The sequence below is a fragment of the Lissotriton vulgaris genome, unplaced genomic scaffold, assembly GCF_964263255.1.
Source record: "Lissotriton vulgaris unplaced genomic scaffold, aLisVul1.2 SCAFFOLD_3715, whole genome shotgun sequence".
Classification (NCBI taxonomy): domain Eukaryota; kingdom Metazoa; phylum Chordata; class Amphibia; order Caudata; family Salamandridae; genus Lissotriton; species Lissotriton vulgaris.
In genome coordinates this window covers 67,331-89,913 of record NW_028241903.1, presented here as the reverse complement: position 1 = coordinate 89,913, position 22,583 = coordinate 67,331, and the positions used below count along the sequence as shown (strand labels likewise).

At 42.7% G+C, this 22,583-nt stretch overlaps 1 protein-coding gene across 1 annotated transcript in view; it reads right to left on the bottom strand.

The window, feature by feature from the left end:
- Positions 1–22,583, bottom strand: part of LOC147669145 (kyphoscoliosis peptidase-like) — a 128,982-nt gene that overhangs the window by 98,053 nt on the left and 8,346 nt on the right. Inside the window, exons 2-3 of the mRNA XM_086948195.1 lie at positions 16,885–16,999; positions 7,338–7,455 (exon numbers count right to left, since the gene is read on the bottom strand). Of these exons, the coding sequence (XP_086804321.1) occupies positions 7,338–7,455; positions 16,885–16,999 (233 nt within the window). The remainder of the gene's footprint in view (positions 1–7,337; positions 7,456–16,884; positions 17,000–22,583) is intronic.

Sequence of the window (22,583 nt, the reverse complement as noted above, 5' to 3'; positions counted from 1 at the left end):
TCCATGAAACATCCATAACTCCAGTTATATGCTTCTGATTGTCTTAATTTTGGTGTCTAAAATTATATTAAAATCTGCTTTATCTTTATAAGTTAGTGTTGGATTTCTTTCGTGGGGTCAATTACTGTTCATCCATGTCGGTACTCTGAAACACATGTTCCTCAAGTAAAGCCTGACTGCTCTATGCCACTCCACCAGGACAGTGCTAAGGATTTATTAGTGTGAATCCAAAGGACCTATTGAGGGTAATGTGAGATGATGGCACAGCGAAGCCTAACCAGCCTCATCGCTTTCCTGCAACCACACAGAAAAAGCCAACTTTGATCCACACAGAGACATCCATCCATAAATAAATATATTTGAAGCTCAGAGATCATTTAGACACTTTTCAGGAATGTTGAAAATACTTTTATACTTCTTCAAGTTCCTTTTTTCTTACCTGATTTCTCCCTCTTACAGGCTACAGTGAAGCATATCTCACTTCACTTATTTTAATTTGTTTGATTGCCTAATTTTAGAGCGAATTGTGTTTTAAAATGTTTATCTGCCTCCAGGTAAAGTGGTGTGCTTTTCTAAGTCAAGGGGAGGAGTGGATTGAGTCAGAAGGCACATTGGTCGTCATCATAGCCTCCACCAACACCTCCCATTTGAAGACCTTAGTGTGCAGGCATATGACTCTGCGGCTCATAAAATCACAACCTATGGGTTGGTGCTGAGGAAAAGTCAGATTCAGGACATGTAGAGATCTACATCACGCTGTCAATGAAACGAAGACCAGGAAATACAGTGAAGGCATTTAATGCACAGTAGGGCCACCCATATCATTTAATAAGATCGCTCAGGCGTGACTATAATACGGCTTGTTAATGTAAAATGCACACCAACCAGCCATGTCGATGGAAGAGCTTGTGTACAATATTGGCTATCAAGTGATAGGTTTTGTGGAAGGGACTGTGGGTTCTCCAGTATTGAGGGCATGGACACACATTGATGGGGAGCTGAAAGTTGTGTTCCACGAGATGTTTTGCTTCTTCTCATCTCAGAAACTTGGTGTAGTCTATTCTAAAGATAATGGCCCATCATACCAAATTCACAGACTTTCTACTAGGGGAAAATTGCCTAGTTTGTGGATTAGAAACAAAATATCTTTCACAGCTGTATTTATTTTGATAGGAAGCTTCTTGTGGGAATATATATCATATTCTTCAAATTAAATCAAGCTAATTTTAGTTTCATGCATGTTTTGAATGGGTCCGTTTTCTAAAAGACGCCTTTTGGAGTAATTTGGTGCTTCCACTAGGTGACGCACTAGAGCTGTCTCTTCTCTCCTTATAAAAGCACTAGCCATGGCTGCTCAAAATGAGTTAGTTCCACATTAGTGCAGCACCCTGGACATATATGGTTGTGATTATTCTGGAATCTGATTTCTCCTTCTCTTCAGTGTTGATGCTCCAGTACTGTGGACCAAATTCATAAGAGTACATTTAGGAACGTCATGAGAGTAAATGCATTCCATTTACATTACACTTACAGCTTAGACTCTCCTTTTGCAAAGTCACATATCCAAAAAATAAGCTCATCTGGTCCAGCAGGCATTCCGGGGGTCCGCGCTGACCTGTGACTGGGTTGGTTGAGGCACAAGGACCAGCGGTGAGAGCCATTAGGCTTTAGTGAGTCAGGGGGCATCCTCTGCCCTGCAGGGCAAGCTGCAAGCGCTGTAGTTTGGCAGTAGTGTGGTACTAGAAGTTGTCATACTGCGTACCACTGACTGCTGGCGCAGTTCTACAGTGTAGCGATAAATCATCGTAAGTGGACCACCTTCATCTGGAGCAGGGTTCTCCAAAGTCGATCCTACACGACAAGATCCAGGGCACATTTTTAGCACATCCCCATTTAGATAAATGTAGTTATCTTAAAAATCTGGCATGATTCCGGCCCTCCAGGACCAACTTTGCAGACCCTGATCAGGAGCACAGAAAGTTTCTGTTTATAATCCTAAATCTATTATTATGGGTGGGAGATCTGTTTTGCACCATATACATATTACAAAAGCAGCAAAACAGTGCAAACTTATTCGCTCTGTATTTTTTCCTTCTAATTGGTGCTATGCATTTGTATTGCATCCCTTGTCCTGCTCGGTGCTTTTTTACATGTTTCCCATTTTGACTGCTGTGTCAGGGGTGAAGCAGATTTTAGGTACATGGCCAGCCTACATTTCATGTGGATCACTGGTACGCTGAACGCCCCTTGTAAACACTTAGCAAATTGTAAATTGAAGCCAGGTATACAACTGCTAAATTAAAGTTGTATGTGCCATACGCCCGCGAACCCGCACGTGCGCAGCGCATGCACGCAACCCGCCCAGACCTCGCGCTGTTTTTCTGCTCTATCTCAAGAGGTTGGTCTGCACTTAAGTTACCCTTTTAAATTCTGCAGCCAAAAGCCAATTACCTGCAATTTTTTTGCATTTACACAGAGCAGGGAAGGACCAACGTGCTTTTCGAGGCCCTTTACTAATGGCAAACCGACTGTCAATGACTGGAAATGCTATTTGTGCCCTGGTGGGATTACATAGCCTAATTATTGTGCACCTTGCAAAGCTAAAAACTTCCTGGCTCGTCTAAATCCAAAGTGTGTGATGCAGCTGGTAAATGCGTCAGAACGTATGAAAGTAATTTCTGCGTGAAAAAAACATTTTGATGAATTAAAAGGATAAGAATTAAGGGGCATATTATCAAGGGGGTTTATCTCTGCTTTTTTGGCTTTAAAAGCCAAGAAAGCGGAGATATAATTATCTCCCTAGTACCTAGCTGTCGCTAACACCATTTGGCGACAGCTAGTAGGAGACAGCGACCATCTTGGGTCCTGCTTTGCATGTCAGTGATATTTATCACTAATGACATGCAAAGTGGGCGTGCCAAGATGTTAGCGACTGGAAACAGTCGCTAACATCGCTATCTCCTATTACCAACTTTTAGAGATATTCGTGCTAAGCGCAAATATCTCCAAAAGCTAACACCTGCCTCTGAGCAGTTCTTAGCCATTGTTAGACTTGGCTGTCTCTAGTTGGCAGAGGTAGACACTTCTGACAAATAGGGACTCACCTCCTCTAGTCAGGGCAAGGGGATCACACACTTAGATAACCCCTGCTCATCCCCTTAGTAGCTTGGCAAAGCAGACAGGCTTATCTCAGAGGCAGTGCGTTAAGCATTTATGACCACATACAGTAATAAAGTGAATACACTACAAATGGACACGACACAGTAGTATTATAAAAATTAGGATTTTTATATAAGGCTTAGCACAAGACCAAATAACGACAAAAATATACCACAATCTTATAAATACTCTTGGAAGGAAAAATAATAGTTCAAGCATAGTTTCTTCTTAGCCCAAAGTCTTTAGTAACAAAAGCAACTCTTCTTCTTTAAAACACAGTTCTTGGCAACAATGTAACCCACACGGGAGTCACACGACGTCGAGGCAAAGTTAATCCAAAGGTTCGGCGTCGACCACGAGGAGCGCTACGTCGAGCCCGGAGTCGCACAGACCCCCACAACACAGTAGCTTGGAAAAGCGAAGCACACGATGATCAGCGACGTCGAGATGTCCGGCGTCGCGTCTTCGGCATCGATCCGGCTTCGGAGTCGGGGCGACCTGCAGCGGCGTCGACAGATGTCAGGCAGGAGCAGCGTTCACGAGGCGAAGCAGGATACGGCGTCGTCGATGTCGATGATGATGTTGCAAGAGTGAGCAGCGCTCACGGCGTCGAGAGGGCACGAAGTCGATGCGATCAGCAGCGGTGCAGACACGGGGTCACTTGGAGCTGGAGCCGAACTCGCTACTCACTGGCGTTGCTGCTGGCGTCGATCAGGCCCGGCGGCCGGCGTCGAGGAAGCGGGACACTGGAGCCGTTACTCACGATGTCGAGCTGGATTCAGCGGCGTCCGTCGGCGTCGAGATTGCTGGTTTCTTTCAGAGGTGCTGGACTTTCAGGTTCCAGCAACAAGCACTTTTAGCAGATGAAGTCCTTTAGCCCTGTGACTTCAACGGGAGGCTGGCACTCTTCCAGCCCTTGGAGATTTTCTTTAGCAAAGCTTGAGAGTACACACACAGTCGCTCTCTCCTGGTTCCTTGGCAAAAATAAAGAAGCAACTGCAGGATTCCCCCCAGCAAACAGCACACTGGCAGAAGGGGTAGGCAAGTCCTTGGATCAGCAGGCTTCTTGTCCTTGGTTCAGGTTTCCTTGTCAGAAGTGATCTAAAGTCTTGGTTCAGGGGTCCTTCTCTTATACCCCTTTTTGGCTTTGATCCCTTTGTCCATGCAGGGGAATTTCCCCACATCCTGGGTCTGTTGTGGGTGTAGCCAGGCAGAGGCACCTGGACTATTCACTGTGCAGGGCTGGGTCCACCATTTCTAACAGCCATGTTATCCAATGGGAGGTGGATAACATGGCTAAGAGCATTAGCTCGGTAATGCATGAATATCGCTGACTTTTTAGTGATATTCATGCATTTTATCGCTTAGGAGATAAACCTTGATAATAGCAAGGTTCCTAAGCGATAAAAATCGCCGCAGCTCGGCGATAAAAATATCGCCGCTAAACCAACATATCGATAATTATCGCTAGTTGTTGGTAATATGCCCCAAGAATTAAATCTCGTGGCTGCCTAGAAGTAACAGGACAGATTGGCCATCAGGCAAATAGACTTTAATCATTTACATTTTTAAGGCGCTCAATGACTGTAACAAACCGCTTCGAAGCGCTTAGAAGGAAAACAGAAAATAGCGATAAGGACTAGAAGATGACGAAATGTAGGGTGGGATGAAATGAAACATTAATTACCACAATCTTACCCGATAGGCTTCAGAGCCTCATTCTGTAATTATGGATTTTGAGTTAAATCGGCGCCCCCTGGAGCTACCGATAGCAGCGGCGCCAGTAACTCTGGCGGGTTTTAAAAAATAAACTCTGGGATTCCCCTGAAAAGTGAGAAATTATGAGCGGAATCTATACTTCTGGCCTAAGTCCCTTCGAAATCCCTCATTCTCCCCCCGGTTTTTATGCGAGATTTCAGATGCTTTTCATCGAGTCCCAGTGCGGAATTTAGGGGGTCAGAAGTTTCTGTGGGTCCTGTAATTCCATCGGGACTTTAACGGGCCTTCTTGGCCATTTCAAAATGAAGAGGGACCTTTTAATCGAAGTATTGATTGGCCACACGCATCAAAGTCCGATTTTGCGATTCCTAATTTGCGATTTTTACCGAATCGCAAATAAGGAATCGCAAAACGGGATGCATGATTGAAAGTACATAAAATTTGCGATTCAGTAAAAATCGCAATTTTTACCGAATCGCAAATATTATGCGAATTCCAATTTGCGATTTCGCAATTCCCATTGATTCCTATGGGCCAAAAGGCCCATAGGAATCAATGGGAATTGCGAATTCGCAAATTAGAATTCGCAAAATGTTGATGCATTCCATGGGTGCAGGGGAGTGGGTCCAAAGGACCCCCCCTGCACCCCTGAAATGTATTTTGAAGTGCATGTTTCAAACACACATATCCTTGGGACATGTGTGTTTGTAACATGACAATGTTTTGAAATGCAAATGAGAGCATTTTAACACATTTTCGCAAATTACCACGTGGTTCAACCTTGTGGTAATTTGCACCCCCTAATTGCGAATTCGCAATTTTAAAATTAATCATGCATTGCTTTTAAGGAATCGCAAATTTGCGATTCCTTAAAAGCAATCGCATTTTTGGAATTCGCTAAAAATAGCGATTTCAACAAAAATGCTTGATGCATCCCAAAAACCTATTTAGGAATCGCAAACGGCCGAATTTTGCGATTCGCACCGTTTGCACTTCCTAAATAGGTTGATGCATGTGGGCCACAGTCCTTACTCTAGTGCTGTCTCAAAGGAAAAAAATAGGAGTTCAAAGTTGATCAATTTGATCAGGAATTGGAAAAAAGGAGGGTTGAAAGCAGCAGCAATCACAGTGTGTTACTTTGTGTGCTAATTCCACTTATGAATGGCAAAAATCTGCAAGCTTTTTCTGCAATAAGATATTTAGGGAGTTTGAGCAAAATGTATGGAACTCCCTGACATGTTTCCTGGCCATTCTCTCACGTTCATAAACAGGAATATAAACCTGTAACAAGCATTTGCAATGCAATAGGCCTTGCATTTACGCGAGATTAAGCTATTGGCATAACATAAATAAAAGGCATTGTCATTTACAATGCCAATAGCTCAAACTTGAATAAGTGCGCGACCTGTTACATTGCAAATGCTTGTTTGCATGTGCTACACTGGACTGATGTGGACAACGCTGCAAATAAATGAAATAAAGCCATTAAAGTGAAAGCGGACCGCGCTAGAGTACGTAAAGACCAGTAAAGAAAAAAGTGCTCACCCACTAAATAACGGAGACCATGCAACGAGCCAAGTAAAAGGTCCAGTCATTATGGGCGGTGACAAATGCAGACAAGGCAGGACTAACAAACCTATGTACGAATCAGAAGCCAGAATTTTCGAACAACAATGACACAAGCCAATGACAAATATGGGGGGAGAGTGGGTGAGGCTTCCAGTGTATACCCTAATACAGCATGCCTTGCACATTGAGCAGCGCATGCACGCTGCCGCTAGGCACGACCTAAAAAGGAGAGACGAAAGGTCTTTTTTCAGATGATCGGTGAAATTGCAATTGGGATAGTAATTACAAATGGTGCAGAGCTATCGCACCCGGAAATTACCAGGTGTGATAAAGTTTGCATCCTCCGTTAAATTTCATCAGGTCAAACGTGGTGGAAATTACCATAAGCAAAAACTCCGGTATTTAACAGCGCATGCCGATGTATATGCAGTAAGCCCCAAAATCTGCATGATATACTAAAAAGTAAGAATGTGTGATAATTATTGTGATTGATAAATACCAAACACCTTTATGGTGTGGTATTTATAGCATCCAAAAGCGACCTCTTGTAATCAGGCCCTATGTGTTTTTTCTGGTTGAAAAAGTATAAGGGTCGGTTTAGTTGAGAAATATTTTTTGTTCCGTAATTGCTCTTGGCCGTGCTACTCTCACTCCTAGGGACTCGGACTGTCTGCCCTTACAGGTGAAAGTGTAGGGCAGCAGGTATATGCTTGAAAAAAAATTTATTTGAATGGATTTCCATGGACATTTGTGGGACAGTTTGTGGATCTCTGGAAGTCATAGCTCTACTCATATAGTTGGACGGAACTAATGATGCACAGATTTTTAACTTTCGAAATAATTTTTGGGATTCGACAACAAAGTGCATAACATATTATTTTTGCAAATACCTGCACATCGCTTTAAAAAGGCTGGCGTAACCGGCACAAACGCCTCTTCCAGAGCGCAGGACATCAAGAGGTTCATGGATCTTCTCGGATAACCCAAAGAATCCATCAACATCATATTCTGTATAGAAAGAAGCAGAGAGTATGTTCATATAACTGTATGAAATTATCTGCAAAAACTCCTAGAGAGACTTAAGTAAAAGCCTTAGGCAGGAACTGCTTGTGTAACTAATGTCAATTTAGGAGTAGAACAAAGCACCATCTGAGGACACAACTGGCCAGTCCAGGTTCACCGATTGAGGGTCTGCCGTTGTCTCCAACCTGCATCCTTGGAATATTATTTGCAAGTCTGGCGGATCATCCATGTGATCCTGCATTAGTGGTGAGCGGGAATAAGTGTATTCTTAGAAAAGGGGTGAATAATTATCATTGGAAATGTTGGTAGTAACTTTATAGATTTTCATCCACACTTCCGATGTTTTTTACATCCAGTTTCAGCTTCATAATGTTAAAAATGCAGAAGGAAAACTACAAATTGAGTGTGGAAAAACCATACAGGCAAACATTTTTATATGTGTGGAGAAAAAGATCCCACCTCTATAAGGTTATCTCTACGCACTAAAATCTATGAATTCCACAGGCGCAAGTGCATTTGCTCAGGGATTTTTATATATTCCATATAAGTAGTAGTTTTACAAAAAATGTATATGTAAACTTACAAATCTTAAACTCACTACTTTTCATGAAGTTGCCTCTAAATAACTGATGACATGTCTGTCTTTTCAAGGCATTCTTCCTTTTCTCATTGATTTGTAATTAGCCTGCATATTAAACAGCCATTGTGCTGGAAGTGGACCGCGGGGAGAGGCTGCACCCTGGCTCACGTGCCTCACTGTAGTACCCACAGTAGTGTTTGTGAAGTCTTATAAACAAATGGACTTCAAAGCAGTTTAAGGTTGAGTCGTGTAGGAGAGGTAGAAGCCCACCATGAAATAAGAAGGGGAAGTTGAAGATCACTGCATGCATGCCCCCCCTCCATCCACGCCCACAAGCATATTTGTAACCCTGGGCAGTGATTCCGCTCAGCTCGCGGATCTCCGCGTTACGAGGAGCTCGCGGAGATCCAAAAAAAGGAGCAGAGTTTTATGCTCGCTCGCGTTTCAACGTCAAGTTAGCGAGCACGAGCGAGGAATATCAACCTCCCGGTGAGAATTGTCCTCGTTCGCGATCGTCAACATCAAGTTGGCAAACGCGAGCGTGGAAAAATCAACCTCCCAGCGAGATTTCACAACGCGGGGGGTTCAGGTGTTTCATTGCGAGTGATCACGAATGCACGGTGACTACTCGCATTGCGAAACTGCCTGTTCGCGTTAAGAAAGTTGCTGCTCGAGTAAAAATCTACTTGAGTGGCAGAAAAGGAAAGCAGGGACCGCCTGCGCTGAGCAAGGTGCTGTTCGCAATGATTGCACAGTGCGGACAAGCATCCGACACAGTGCAATCACCGCCAACGGGATTTTTCTATCGTATTCCGCTGCTTGCGGATCTCTGCATAGTGCGGCAGAGTTTTTTTTGCACTTCGCGGAGTTCCGCGTAGTGCAACTCCGCGAACCCCACCCAGGGTTACATATTTGTCCCTAAGAGACATAAGAGGGTCCATTACCATGGAGTTCTGTGCACTCTCAAGTGAAAAAAGGTGAATGACCATGTCACCATGATGTGCAGCTATGTGCAAACATACTGATCGCAGTTTATTAAATAATACATTATAGCTCAATACACTTGATTCAAAAAGACTTTCTGTGCCTTACTCTTGTAGTACTCCTGACTTTCTCTTGCATGGTTGAAGTAAGTAGTATTTAAACAGGGGCGGCTCCTCCATTGGCACTTAAATTGCCCTCAAAGGTGAAAAATAAAATGGTAATTCATTTCATTTTATTTTTCATCTTCCCATCCTGAAACGAGCGTCAGAACAGGGGCGGAGCTACTGCTAAATGACAGCAGAAGTATGGTCTGTTTGTGCACTTTTCAAAGTGTGCATGTCCCTTTGGCCGGCCATCTTTCAAGGGTCAGCGAAACATGTGCACTCTGAAACCTCTAACCCTGCTGTCTTAAGACAGCTGAGTCAGAGTACGTGCGGGCCTCCAGGACACTGGGGAACACCGAGTGAGGCCCCGCCCTCCAATCAGGGCGCTGCTTTCACAGCATGGTCTGCCCTGTTCCCATGATGCACTGGGCCAGGGACAGACTAATTTGCATATAGCCAGGTTCTGAGCTGGGATGGTGCAGTGAGCTAAAAAACGGTGTTGGATCAAGCCCTGATCTCTTGACTGGGTGAGAGTATTCTGCTTAATTCAGAAACTCTGTCCATCACCACACCTTGTTGTTAAATATTTTGTCCACCCTAAGCGTGGAAGGGTATACTCAGACGTGAGTCCCTTGCTCATTGCACCATCAGGATTCAAGCAAGCCGGGCCGACAACGGCTGAAATGCCAGAAACCGGTCCCCGGAAGCTTGTTTCCGTCCAGTGAAAGAATTGGCTTGGTAGTTTGGTCTGCCCTGTTCCCATGAGGCACTGGGCCAGGGACAGACTAATTTGCATATAGCCAGGTTCTGAGCTGGGATGGTGCAGTGAGCTAAAAAACGGTGTTGGATCAAGCCCTGATCTCTTGACTGGGTGAGAGTATTCTGCTTAATTCAGAAACTCTGTCCATCACCACCCCTTGTTGTTAAATATTTTGTCCACCCTAAGTGTGGAAGGGTATACTCAGACTGAAGTCCCTTGCTCATTGCACCATCAGGATTCAAGCAAGCCGGGCCGACGACGGCTGAAATGCCAGAAACCGGTACCCGGAAGCTTGTTTCCGTCCAGTGAAAGAATTGGCTTGGTAGTTTGGTCTGCCCTGTTCCCATGATGCACTGGGCCAGGGACAGACTAATTTGCATATAGCCAGGTTCTGAGCTGGGATGGTGCAGTGAGCTAAAAAACGGTGTTGGATCAAGCCCCGATCTCTTGACTGGGTGAGAGTATTCTGCTTAATTCAGAAACTCTGTCCATCACCACCCCTTGTTGTTAAACACAGCATGAGAGCAGCATCAGGATTGGTGCCCTCACTGCAGCATCCAGTTCCTCAGAAGAGGTCCGAGCAGAGGACGTTGGTTCAGGTAAGTTTTATTTTTAATATTAATATTTGCACACACGAGCCTGCCCCCCCTCCCCTTAGATGCCAGCCGCCACTGCATTTAAAGACAAGTGTAAGTCACACATACTCTTTAAAAAAAGTTTCTGAATCATGCCCATTATGTGCAAACTCTGCCTTCAATAGACCGGACATATTTTCACTTTAAAATTTTTTTAAATAAAATTATTATGTATACTCAGATAATATACTTTGACAAAGTTCCCAAGCCATTGTACCAAGCTTGTTTAATTATGTCTCATAATTGTCTGCCAAAGAGTCTGACTGGAAGATATTTAATAATACATCTCACAAGCAAGACATTGTTGATCCCTGAGGTTTATTTTTATAACTTTTATTTTCACTTTCCGAAACAACTGTACATTGTATTCAGAGGCGAAAGCCAGCCAATCAGAGGAAGGACCCCCTGCTGCAATCAAGATGGTGGCTCTGTGGCACTCTGAAATAGTTTCACCTTATGTTTCCTCTGCTCATGGTAATGCAATGTGAAATTGACTGTTCCACCCATTGCTTCTCTTTTGCTTATTATTGCAAACACTTTGCGCAGCGCCCTGAGATGGTTTCACCACCTGTTCCCCTCTCGTGAGGTGTTAAAGCGCGCTGAAACCAGGCGTACCATAGAAAACACATAAATACAAATCCATTACTCTATTATCCCCGGCATTTCGCCGAAACATCCGCTATGTGGACTAGTAACTTTGTTAAAGAGTTTCGGAAACATTTAAAAATCCTGCTTTTTTCTTTGTTTTTACGGTATGCAGTGGTCACCAAACTGGGGCTCTGTTGATTAAAAAGTGAATTAGTAGTAAGTTTTTTTTGTTCATATTTTAGGGTACTAATCATGTTGTTTTTTGGTTTCATTATTAAATCTGTTTTGGAACTCGGATAGGTTTGGTAATCTTGTGACAAATGAAATTAGAATAAGTAACATAAATTGCCATCCTGTGCTTTTATGACCCTTGGGCTTGGAGAACAGCAGAGGGGACAGCCCCTGCATTCTTAAGACCCCGAAGCAGAGACGGTTTCCCTTCCCTTCAGTCTGTAGTTCTTCCCATGCAATGCAATTTAAACCTGAGTCCAGATGGTCCCACCAGGCCCCTGTCAGCGGCTCTTTTCCTGCACCGAGTGTTTTACATGTTGTCTTGGAGTCAGTTTCACTTCAGCAGCCAATCACCCACGCCCTCCAATCTCTTCACAAGACTCGAGTTTATCTGTGCACTTTCACACCTCTGGCTCAAGATCTGATGCCGTGAGCAGCAGAACACTGTGGGCCAGATGTAGGTAACCCAATACCGGTCGGTAACGGCATTTGAGATGTAGGGGCCAAATTTAAGGATTCGGTAATTTACCAAATCGGTAATTTAAGGAATCGGTAAATTACTGATTCCTTAAAATAACGATTCGGTAAATTACCGAATCCTCAAGTGCATTTCTGAGTTAAGGATTCGGTATTTACTACCAACTAAAAGTTGGTGGTAAATATCGAAAACCTTTAAAAAAGCAAATTTGTGCTTTTCCAAAAGTGCCATGTGGCAGACATATATGCCCTTAGGGCATGTATGTGTGCCACATGTGCACCCTTGCACTATTCAGGGGTGCAACAGGGTGTCAATGTGACACCCTGCCACCCTTGTAAGTCTTCTCCCTATTACCGATTCGGTACTTACAGAATCAGTAATTCCCATTCATTCCTATGGGCCTCCAGGCACATAGAAATGAATAGGAATTACCGAATCGGTAAATACCGAATCGGTAATTACCAAATTTGACCGATTCTGTAAAATTAACTGAATCAATACCTACATACCATTTACCGATTCTGAAATACAGAATCGGTAAAATTCGGTATTTTAGAATCGGTAAATAGTATTTACCTACATATGGCCCTGTATCTTTTGTTCTATTACACTGTGGACTATGTTGCAATTATATATAGTCAGGAAGAGTGGGGGAGGGGAGGAGGCTGAGGGGAGCACGGTTCACCAGCTGGCATGAAAAAACACGTAAATGTGACCAATTTACTAAAATCTTTTTAAAAGTTGGACATTTACCGATCGTAGCTGCATTCCTACAATTTGAGTAGATATCTGACTTTTGGATCAAAGTTCAAATTTTTTATTTATTTGATTTAGTTCTCTACTGAGAACAACACATTTCAGTCAAAACATTTGTTATATACATTTAAAACATTCAATACAAATTTTAAAAAGTTTTTAAAAATATAAACAGGTTATGACACACGAGATATCTGACTTTTGGATGATTATGAAAGTTCCCCAGGATTAATCACTGACCTGTAATCAAGTCGCATCGATGCAGAGACACCCTTGCTCGCACCTCCACCCATGTCGTAGGTACTATCAGCTTGACTAAGATTCACTGAATTCGATCTTAGCATATAAAGTTTTCTCTTTTTCTTCCTCCCTAGGAAAACGTTTTTGGGATGAAATCACTTTCCCTACGAACTCATAAGAATTAAAGGTGGTCTCTTTCCTTTCTTACCCTGGTATGACGGAATTCTGCATGCGTTTTTCATGCATGCCTTGGGAACTCCGTCATTTGAAGGAATGCATCTTTATCACGCATTTGTTCTGCACGCTAGTCATTTTAACAACTTGCCTTATGGGGTGCTGGATTTTGGAATAGTTTAATTTACTATTCCGGCACCTGTCTGTGCAACAGTAGGGAAGGTGTTGGACTTGAATTTCAACACCACTCCACCATTGCGCTCCACTAAAGCAAATTGTTGTAACGACTTGCTTACAGAACGAATGCATGCTAAAGATGCATTTGTTCTTTTGCCGGCACTGTGAAGACACCAAGTGATTCCAGCTTTGTCCTAAAGGACGTTTCCTCACTAACTCAGATCCCACACTTTACACGGTATACTCAAGAAAGCGAATGCCCTCATGTGCAAAGCTCGTATTCATGAAGTCGGAGCCCTTGCAACCAGCAAATGGCGTTTTTGTAGTCACAAAGCCCACGCTGCGATTCAGTAACAAGTCACTGAATCGCCTTTGGGTTTGGTGAATCGTACTGAATCGGTATGTACTTATATTTGTCAAAACATGAATACTTTACCACCATCTTAAAGGATGTGGTAAGCTATTTGTAAATGGGAGGAGCTCCACAAAGGACCCCTTCCGCTTTATGAATGCTGACAAAAACGTTTTTTTAGGAGAAGGCAATGGTCCCTTGACCTCTGCCTGCTCCTAAAAAAGGTTTGTGTAATTTTTATGTTTTTTTTAAAATGCATTACATTTTCCTATAAAGAAAACAAGCTGCGTTAAAAACAAAAAAAGGCTCTCAGGAAAAAAACAAATGGTTCACCTGCCTTTTAAAGAGGCAGGTGAACCAATGGTGCTGTGGTTGAGAAATCTGACGGTTTTTGAAATGCTTCTTATTAACACCCTAGTCTAAATTTTGAACATTGGAATGTTGAGCGCTCCTTTGAAGACAATGGGATGCTCCAGGTTTCTAATTGATCTCACTCCTCCGTGTGCCCAAGATCACAGGGCACACCTTCCAAGGGTCTCAAGCTGCCACAACATGCGCCCACTGCGTCGCCTGAAACTTCTCCGGAAACTTTTATGTTCCTGTGTTTCCAAACAGGGAGCCAGCTCACCTCCGGCCCTTGGGGTTACAAGACACAGCACAAAGCACAGTCATCGTCAAGCAGGGGGGCCCAGCGCACCAAGCACAATACCAACAGCCTCTTCCTTGGTTAGAACAGCAAACTGCAGAGCAGCCCCAGATCATGAAGCAAGGATTGGTCCTTCCCCAGCAGTCTCTTCAGTTGTTCCTTCCTTAGCAGAGTTTCCTCTTGACCACAAAATGGGTCCAAGCCTTTTCAGTCTCAATTCATTTCTGTTCCATTCCAATGTTCAGGGGTTTCAGCTCTCATAGTTAGACCCCTCAATATCTTTGAAGTTCGTTGTGCTCAGGTATCCCTGACCCTTCCCTAAATCAGTTCTGGGTGTCTCCCTTCCAGTGTCACCTTTCTCCCTTTGATACTGGGGGTCTGAATCCTTAATCACTCAGCAGGAGACGGGTCAATTGTTTTATAGCAGGAGCCCAGGCCTCTTCACCTCCCGGGGCTTCTCCTTGCCTACTCTCCAGATGCAGATCAGCCTGGTGCTATCTCCACCCCTCCCTTGGGTCAAGACCTACCCCAGCTCCTCTCACCTCTCAGATTCAGACAGTCAATCCACATTCAGCAGAGACACACAGAAATGCTTAAAGCACAAAACTCAGCCACTTTCTCAAAGAGTGGTTTCTGAACAGTGTCAAAACCACTTTCATAGAAAAATGTGTTATGACACTGTGAATTCATACTTACTAAACTTCACCTCTCCATTATAAACGTATAGGAAACTAGGCTAACAAAACACCATACCCAGCCTCCCCCATTCGGTCCTATGGGCAGGATGGCCTTCACCAGTGAAAACGAAATGGAGTGTTTTTCACTGTCAGGACATAGCACACACCTCAGTATATGTCCTGCCTTTTACTTACACTGCACCCTGCCCACGGGTTACCTGGGACTTTCCACAGGGTTGGCCAATGTGTATGCAAAAGGGAAAGTAAGGCCTGACAAGTGGTTGCACTTGTCAGGACAACATGCTAACTTAGCAAACTCATTACTAGCCCTGGCACACACAGTGCACATCACTTACTAGTAAGGCAAACATACCAATCATGGCCAACCAATTACCATTACATTTGAAATAGGGAACACTTGTACCTTCTACCCAAAGCATCTAAATTGGCAACTCTATGTCAGGAAAATGGTTTAGGGGGAAAGCAAAAAGTTTAGGAAACTTTATCCAAAAAAGCCAAGTCCTACAGTGGGTCTTCATGAAAAGATTACAGAAACTCAGACATTCACACACACATATCTGACTCATAAGTGCGTTGGTGCCCCTGCAAACCCTTCCAAGGCACAAGGTGGGCGGTACATCACAAATGTTGCAACTTTGGAGATTGTAGGGTTTTCATGGCTGCTTAGACCTCACATTTGTGCCTCACAACACGTCTTGTTCTCCAATGTTTTTTTCATACCTCCTTAGGAGTCCAGGAGAGGGTTCTTAATTTGAGGCCAAGTTCCTATTTGTTTCCTGCATATATTCCTTCTGAAATAAACTATACATACAGGCCTTTGGAAGTCTCTCTCCTATCCCATAATGTGGAATGTTCCTGGACCTGGGGATGGTTTCTAGATACTTCCTAGGTTCATCATAGTGATGCTTTAATGACCATCAGGTAGAATAGTCCTTAAGTGGGCTGATGATAAATTTCTCTTATGTAGTATACCTTGATTTATAAGTAACACAGGATTGCTCTGTAGCACTTGATCCAGAGGTTTCCGTCTTCCCATATGCAAAGCCTGGCCTCTGATTAATGAAGATATCGGAGAAAGCTGAGCTCTCTCTTTCTCTATCCGTGTACCCATTTTCCATGCATAAGTGTCCATGGAGAACAGGTCAATTCACATCTTAGTCCTTCCATTGCTATTCCCTAACTCCAACAGAGGCCTTCAAAGCCTTATAATGAATCACAATCCCAACAGATCATACGTATTTCGGGCCTGATTCAGAAAGGGCTTCCGCACTCGTGGTGGAGTCTCTGCAGTCGTCGTGGAGTCTCTGTACTCGCGACGTTATCTCAGCAAAGAGAATTTTAATCGCAGAGATTCAGCCCCAAGTGTGGAGACTCCCCTGTGACTAAGAGGCCTCAGCAACGTGTGCCAAGGTCTTTTGTGAATCTGGTCCTTTATTGTGAATAAAATCAATGTGTGACCCGGGGATTCATAAACTGGTTATTACACACTATGGATCATATGAAGGTGTTTAGGGACATATATTATTTACTGTTGAAAGTGTGCTTTTGAAGTGCATAAATATATGTTTAATGTCTCTAAACCATGCTGCGGCCCGTGCAGGTACGAGCGGTGGGGCCGGGTGGGGGGAGATTTCGACGGACCATGACAAGGGAAAATTAGTTATTTATTTAATTTTCCCTAGTCATCGTCCGTCGAAATACCCCAACTCCCCTACCTGGCCCCACTGCTCTTACCGGCACGGGCCGCGACTGCAAGGAATGACTATATAAGCTCATATTTGAATCAGAATAATCATGCATTCTATTGTGCAAGCAGGCAATATCCAAACAGGTGTAATGTAGTGAGTGGTGGGCCAGCTGTTATCACATGTGACTGCCAGGAAACCTGTTTGATTACAACAAGCTTTCGAAGTCCAAGTCTGAGCAGAGTCAGCACAGGGAAATCAATTTGAAGAAAAGAAGATTTGACTTTTAAGGTTGATCAAATCAAAACCAAACACTGAGTACTTACTGATGTTGTAGCACAGCCATATCCAGATAGCTCGTACCTTCTCAAGGTCAGTCTGGCTGTCTTCAGTTATCAGACAAACAATTTTGGGGATGGTCCACATCTCTTGTAAATTAATCTGCTCAACATAAAAACAGCAGTGAAAGACTCTTATCTTACATCAATCTTGAAACAGTCTATTAAAAAAAACGAATACTTTTAATATTCGCAAATAATGCTTAGCAAACAAATTACACACAGCCTCCAAAAGAATTTGCTGTCACAAGTTATGAATGGTTTATCCTGACTCCAGTTGCGAGTGGTGGCTTTTTGATACTTGGACATTTGTGTATACTGCTGTGTTCATGCCCAGAAACAAAGTGTGATGTTTGTAAGGATATACCAATGTGGTGAGTTATAGTAAAGAAAAGTCAGGGACAGTGTTAAGGGCTTGCAATGCCATCTAGTTATGCTGCAATGAGCATTATTTATTCATTTCCAATACCACGTTTACCCAAATCGTTAGACAATAACAAAATAAACAATATGTATCAGCCAATAATCACACTATACAAAGTTCATTGGATTGTCATTTTTACAGTCTCTTAAATGCAGGTTTGGTAAACTCAGCTGGGATCTCCTGAGTTTTCTTTCTGTGTTTGTCTTCTACCAAAAATGTAAAACCAGTACGATTTAGAATGCTTTCAGCCCTCAAAATAGGAGAGGAAATACAACTAAAGTAAGACTTAGTCCTGGTATTTTAAATCAGTATAAGTGTAACAAATTAACAGGATTTGTTTCTTATGTTCCAATAAGGGCAAAAAAAAGTCGAAGCATCTTACCCTGGAACCAGCAGAGAAGAAAGGGGAATAACAGGACATCATACTAATATCAAGCAGGATTTTAAAGTCACTGTCTCACCTCCACCTCTATTGCCATTTCTATGTCCTGGCAGAATATATATTTTTAACTACCATAGTCAACGCCCCTACAGTACACATGAAGTGTTGAAGACGGATGTAAAAGAACGCCCAATAACATAAGGCCATTACCTTATTCTAGCGAAGTGCCCTATTGGATTGCTGATTGTTCATCATAAAAAAACATACGGCATACTGTGACAATATGTTAATTAAGACACAGAATGAACGCCTCTTGTACTAGACATGAGATGGCATATCGAGCTGATGCTGGTATATATTGTACTATTCCTCAGACCTGAATCACATATAGCACATGCCATGCTATTTACTCGCGCCACTTTTTATCAGGTCTGGCAATAGCCAAGACCGTTTGATTTGACTAATTTTCTATATTTAATATATTTACTTATAGAGGTTTTCAGTCAGCCCTCTTTATTCATTGGTATGTTATTGCCTCACTCATATTTTTCCTCCACCCATTACTGAATACTGCACGGGGCAACGGGTGAGCTCACTTCAGGCATTGGATAGCATCACTATGAGTGACGGAATTCTGCCCTTTCACAAGGAGCACCTCCACACACAAAGTGGTTCAGGTCAATGCTAGGGACGACTATGCAATGTGTGCTTTTTCTGAGATCAAATATATTTTTGGTTTTAGCCAATTGTTTTTTTATTGGTGACGGCCTGATAGTTCTCCACAGATAGTTTTACGAAAGCCATTGTTATACAGTTTCTACGACATAAACATCGAGTTTCGGAACTTGGTTCACACATAGCATTAGGAAATGTTGACCTGGTATCTAGCTAGCTCACAGTGCCCCATCTGAACAAACATGACCACTTTCTATTCCCCAAGGAAATCGGCGAAACAGATCCACCTTTTTCTTGTTACTGTTGCATGTCCAAGGCAAATACAAGAAAGATAAGTATTTGCTTCTCAAACATTTATTGAAACAATCGTAACTTTGCATTGAAAGAGTGTGCTGCATTTACTAGGCAGAACACAAAGCATTGTAACCAGCATTCCAAGAATGGTGAAAAAGATAAACAGTTCTACCATCATAATATTACTATATGATTATACTCATACCTAACACTACCTATACTATCAAGAGCATAATGGACATACCCTCTGCCAGATCCATTGGATAACCTAACCCCCTTTACCCGAGTATAATGTGTCAGGAAACTGGCTGGTGTAGAACAGATTTTCGCCCTTTGCAGGATAAAGGTCAAAGTCAGCAGGACTGCATCTCAGTCACAGTGCCTCGTGTTTTCCAGGACAGTCCTAGCAGAAGTGCTCTTTTGGCAAATGCAACACAGAGGCCATTTCTATAATAAAAGCACTGTTCAAATTGCACTGTGACAAAGGTGCAGAGATGGTTCGTCTGGCGCCTTAGAGCGGTCTCCAACCAGACAACCAAATACAAGTGCATCCCGTTCTATGTGCCTAGACTTGTACAGAATGTACGAATAACATGATATTAAAAGATATGAAGAAATGAAGTGCAGGTAGAATAGCTTCTTAGTACATTATTGTGGAAGTACAAAGCATGTAAAAAGTCACCATTAGAAAAGTAAGTCAAGCTAAAACGTGAAATTAAAATGGAGACTCCGAGCGGGCCCTGCTGTACCACACAACACCATGACAAAACAAAACAAGTATCGACAAAGCCAAAAAGCTGGCAGCCAACCACAGAGCAGTTAGCTTTTCCAATGCTCATTTTGTTTTGAAACATCTGCACAGTTTATTTACAGGTATGTAAAAGTTGTTGTATGTAACAAAAAAAATGACTGCCTTTATTTTCATATGCCCTTCACCACCACAACAAGACTGTCGACTAGTCCACTTTGACTATTCTGTCTTAGACTACAAAGTTAGAGAATTTTGTAAACACCAATCCACATGTCAGCAGTTACAAACCACAAATGAACCACTTGTTTATGATTCTTAAGCGTGCTGGAAACCAAATTTTAATAAGATCAAAACAATTAAGACACTTGGGGCCCGATGTAGGTAAATCCCATTTACCGATTTTGAAATACCGAATTTTACCGATTCGGTATTTCAAAATCGGTAAATGGGATGTAGGTCCCAACATCTGGAATCGTTACCGATTCCTTACAAATTCGGTATTTACCGAATCGGTAAATACTGAATTGGTATTTGCTATTGAATCCTATGGGCCTTTGAAGCCCATAGGATTAAAGTCAAATACCGAATCGGTATTTACCAAATCGGTAAATACCGAATTTGGCAAGGGTGCAGGGGGTGTCACTTTGACACCCTCTAGCACCCCCAAAACGGGCATGTGTGCAATGTGGCACACAGACATGCCCTAAGGGCACGTCTGTCTGTCACATGGCACATGTGTACATGCACAGATGTGCATGTACACAGGAATCGGTATTTTACCATGGATTTGTATTCCATGGTAAAATACCGATTCTGTAAGCCATGTGCTGATGGAACATTGGCTACCTACATTGCATTTTCGGTAATTTTACCGATTCGTTATCATTACCGAATCGGTAAATATTACCGATTCGGTAAATTTACCGATTCGGTAATGATAACGATTCGGTAAAATTACCGAAAATGTGCCCCTACATCTCGATAGCCCTTTACCGATCGGAAACGGCCGAAAATCGGTATTTTCGGCCGATTCCGATCGGTAAAGGGCTACCTACATTGGGCCCTTGGTGATGTTTAAATTATACTTATTTGCTGAAACCAAATTTCCACACATTGGTGTTTGTGCGCCATATAGATTTAGGAGTAAACCTGCATGTTGGCATTGTGCTGCTATTTCAATGGAAAGTGTTCTGTATGTAAAAGACAGTGCCTCCTTTTGACCTACAATAATGCCTCAACAGCGTATACAGTTTCTAGGCTGTAGCACACTTCTGTACATCAATGAGAATCTGCAGTTTACAGCTCACACAAATGAAACAGCCCAATCTGTATACTAATCCACATTTACAGGGAAAATAAGGAGGACTGATATACGGCTAGCCAGGGCATTATATAGTAATGTCAACTCCTATCTAACCATTCCTGCCCACAATAATAACATAACATTCAGCAGTCTACAGCTACTTATAGCTCATGCAGTCTGGTTAATAACTCCCTTTTCCTGCGTAATGCTCTTACTCTTACTCAAGACCTGTCCCCTATGGGTCTTATCCACCACTCACTACTGTACCAACCCCTAAACCAGTCATCACCAGCGGAACAAACATGGAATACCCAAAGCGATCTGACACATAATGCTGGCCGCTCGGAGGACAGCACTGTAGTCCATCGCTGCTTGTCCCAATATGTTAAATTATATGAGTGTTTCTTTACAACAGCACTCAGATATGGGATCCTAGTAACAAAGACCATCCCAGAAGATCTTACCAACCACTTTTCTTATCAAACATGCCTATTCAGAACTATGACCTGTAAACAAAATATCAGACTGGACAACCCAGTGCAGTATCTATATAAATGTCATATAATCATTTTAAATACCATACAAAGACATGCACAATTGCAAAAAGCTGCCAGCATACCGAAAAACGGTGAAGTGCCCCATTGTCTCTCACGGATGTATGATGTTACAATGCGATTATGTACATTGCTGTATATTACATTACGTTGCTGTTTTTCCAACGCAAGTCATTACAACGACTTGTGCTGTAGGGCACTGGACTTAGGAATAGTATGATTTACTATTCCAACTCCAGCCTACGTACAGTAGGGAAGGTGTTGGAATGGTAAATCACACTATTCCTTAGTCTAGAGGGCCCTCCAGTGCAAGTCGTAGTAAAAGCAGCGATGTTAATGTATTACGGTGTTTTCACCGCATTGTTAAGGTTGTTTATCGTCTCTCACACCTCTTCACCACATTGCAAGCCGCAATGCCTCCTAATAAGACTCACATACATCAAGTATAATGGGGTGAATCAGTGTTCCTCACAACCTGGGCGTCTAGAATATGTGCTACAATTAGTTCTGTTGGGTAAGTAATTGCTTTACAGTTTCATCAATATATGTACAGAAAGAAAGGGAAACACACCTGGATCGAACCAATCAAAATCAATATATTGACATCTTATTTTCTTTTTTGTTTTTGTCATAACAGAGTATGGCTGCTAGAAGCAAACAGAAATAATTGAAAATGACGAAGGGGTGACTTGTATTAGGTGATCTAGAGGTGACAAGGTGCTGTAAGTGAACAAGGTATATACAGTGCTGTACATGAAGTATCTAAAATGTTGAGATCAATAGACATCCGTCCCTAAAAACATAAATCTCCAATACGTCTATTGTAAGTTCTGTCTTTTGCTTGAGTTGGAGAGCGTCGGCTGTGGATTGTCGGAACACGTCAACGTTTCGACCCAGGGAAGTGCGTGATTGCGACAGAGTCATGGCGGATCTTCTTCAGGACAAGGGCGACAGCCAGTACAGGTGGTATGGGATACCACTTGGCGTCTAGTTTGAAGTTGTGTAATCCACCAGTTGGTTGGATTCTTGAGGGAGGCGGAAATGAATCCCGTAGTTCAGAGGGGAATCCTATCCAATGAATCTAGGCTTAGGCAGGGCTGCTCGCAGAGTGAACGGGAAGCCGGCTTGTCAATATCTTGATTTTGATTGGTTCAATCCAGGTGTTTCCCTGTCTTTCTGTACATATATAGATGAAACTTTAAAGCGATTACTTACCCGACAGAACCAAATGTAGCACATATTCTTAACATAAGACAACACACTGTCCGCTGACAAACTCTTCCAATTATCATCATCATCAAAGC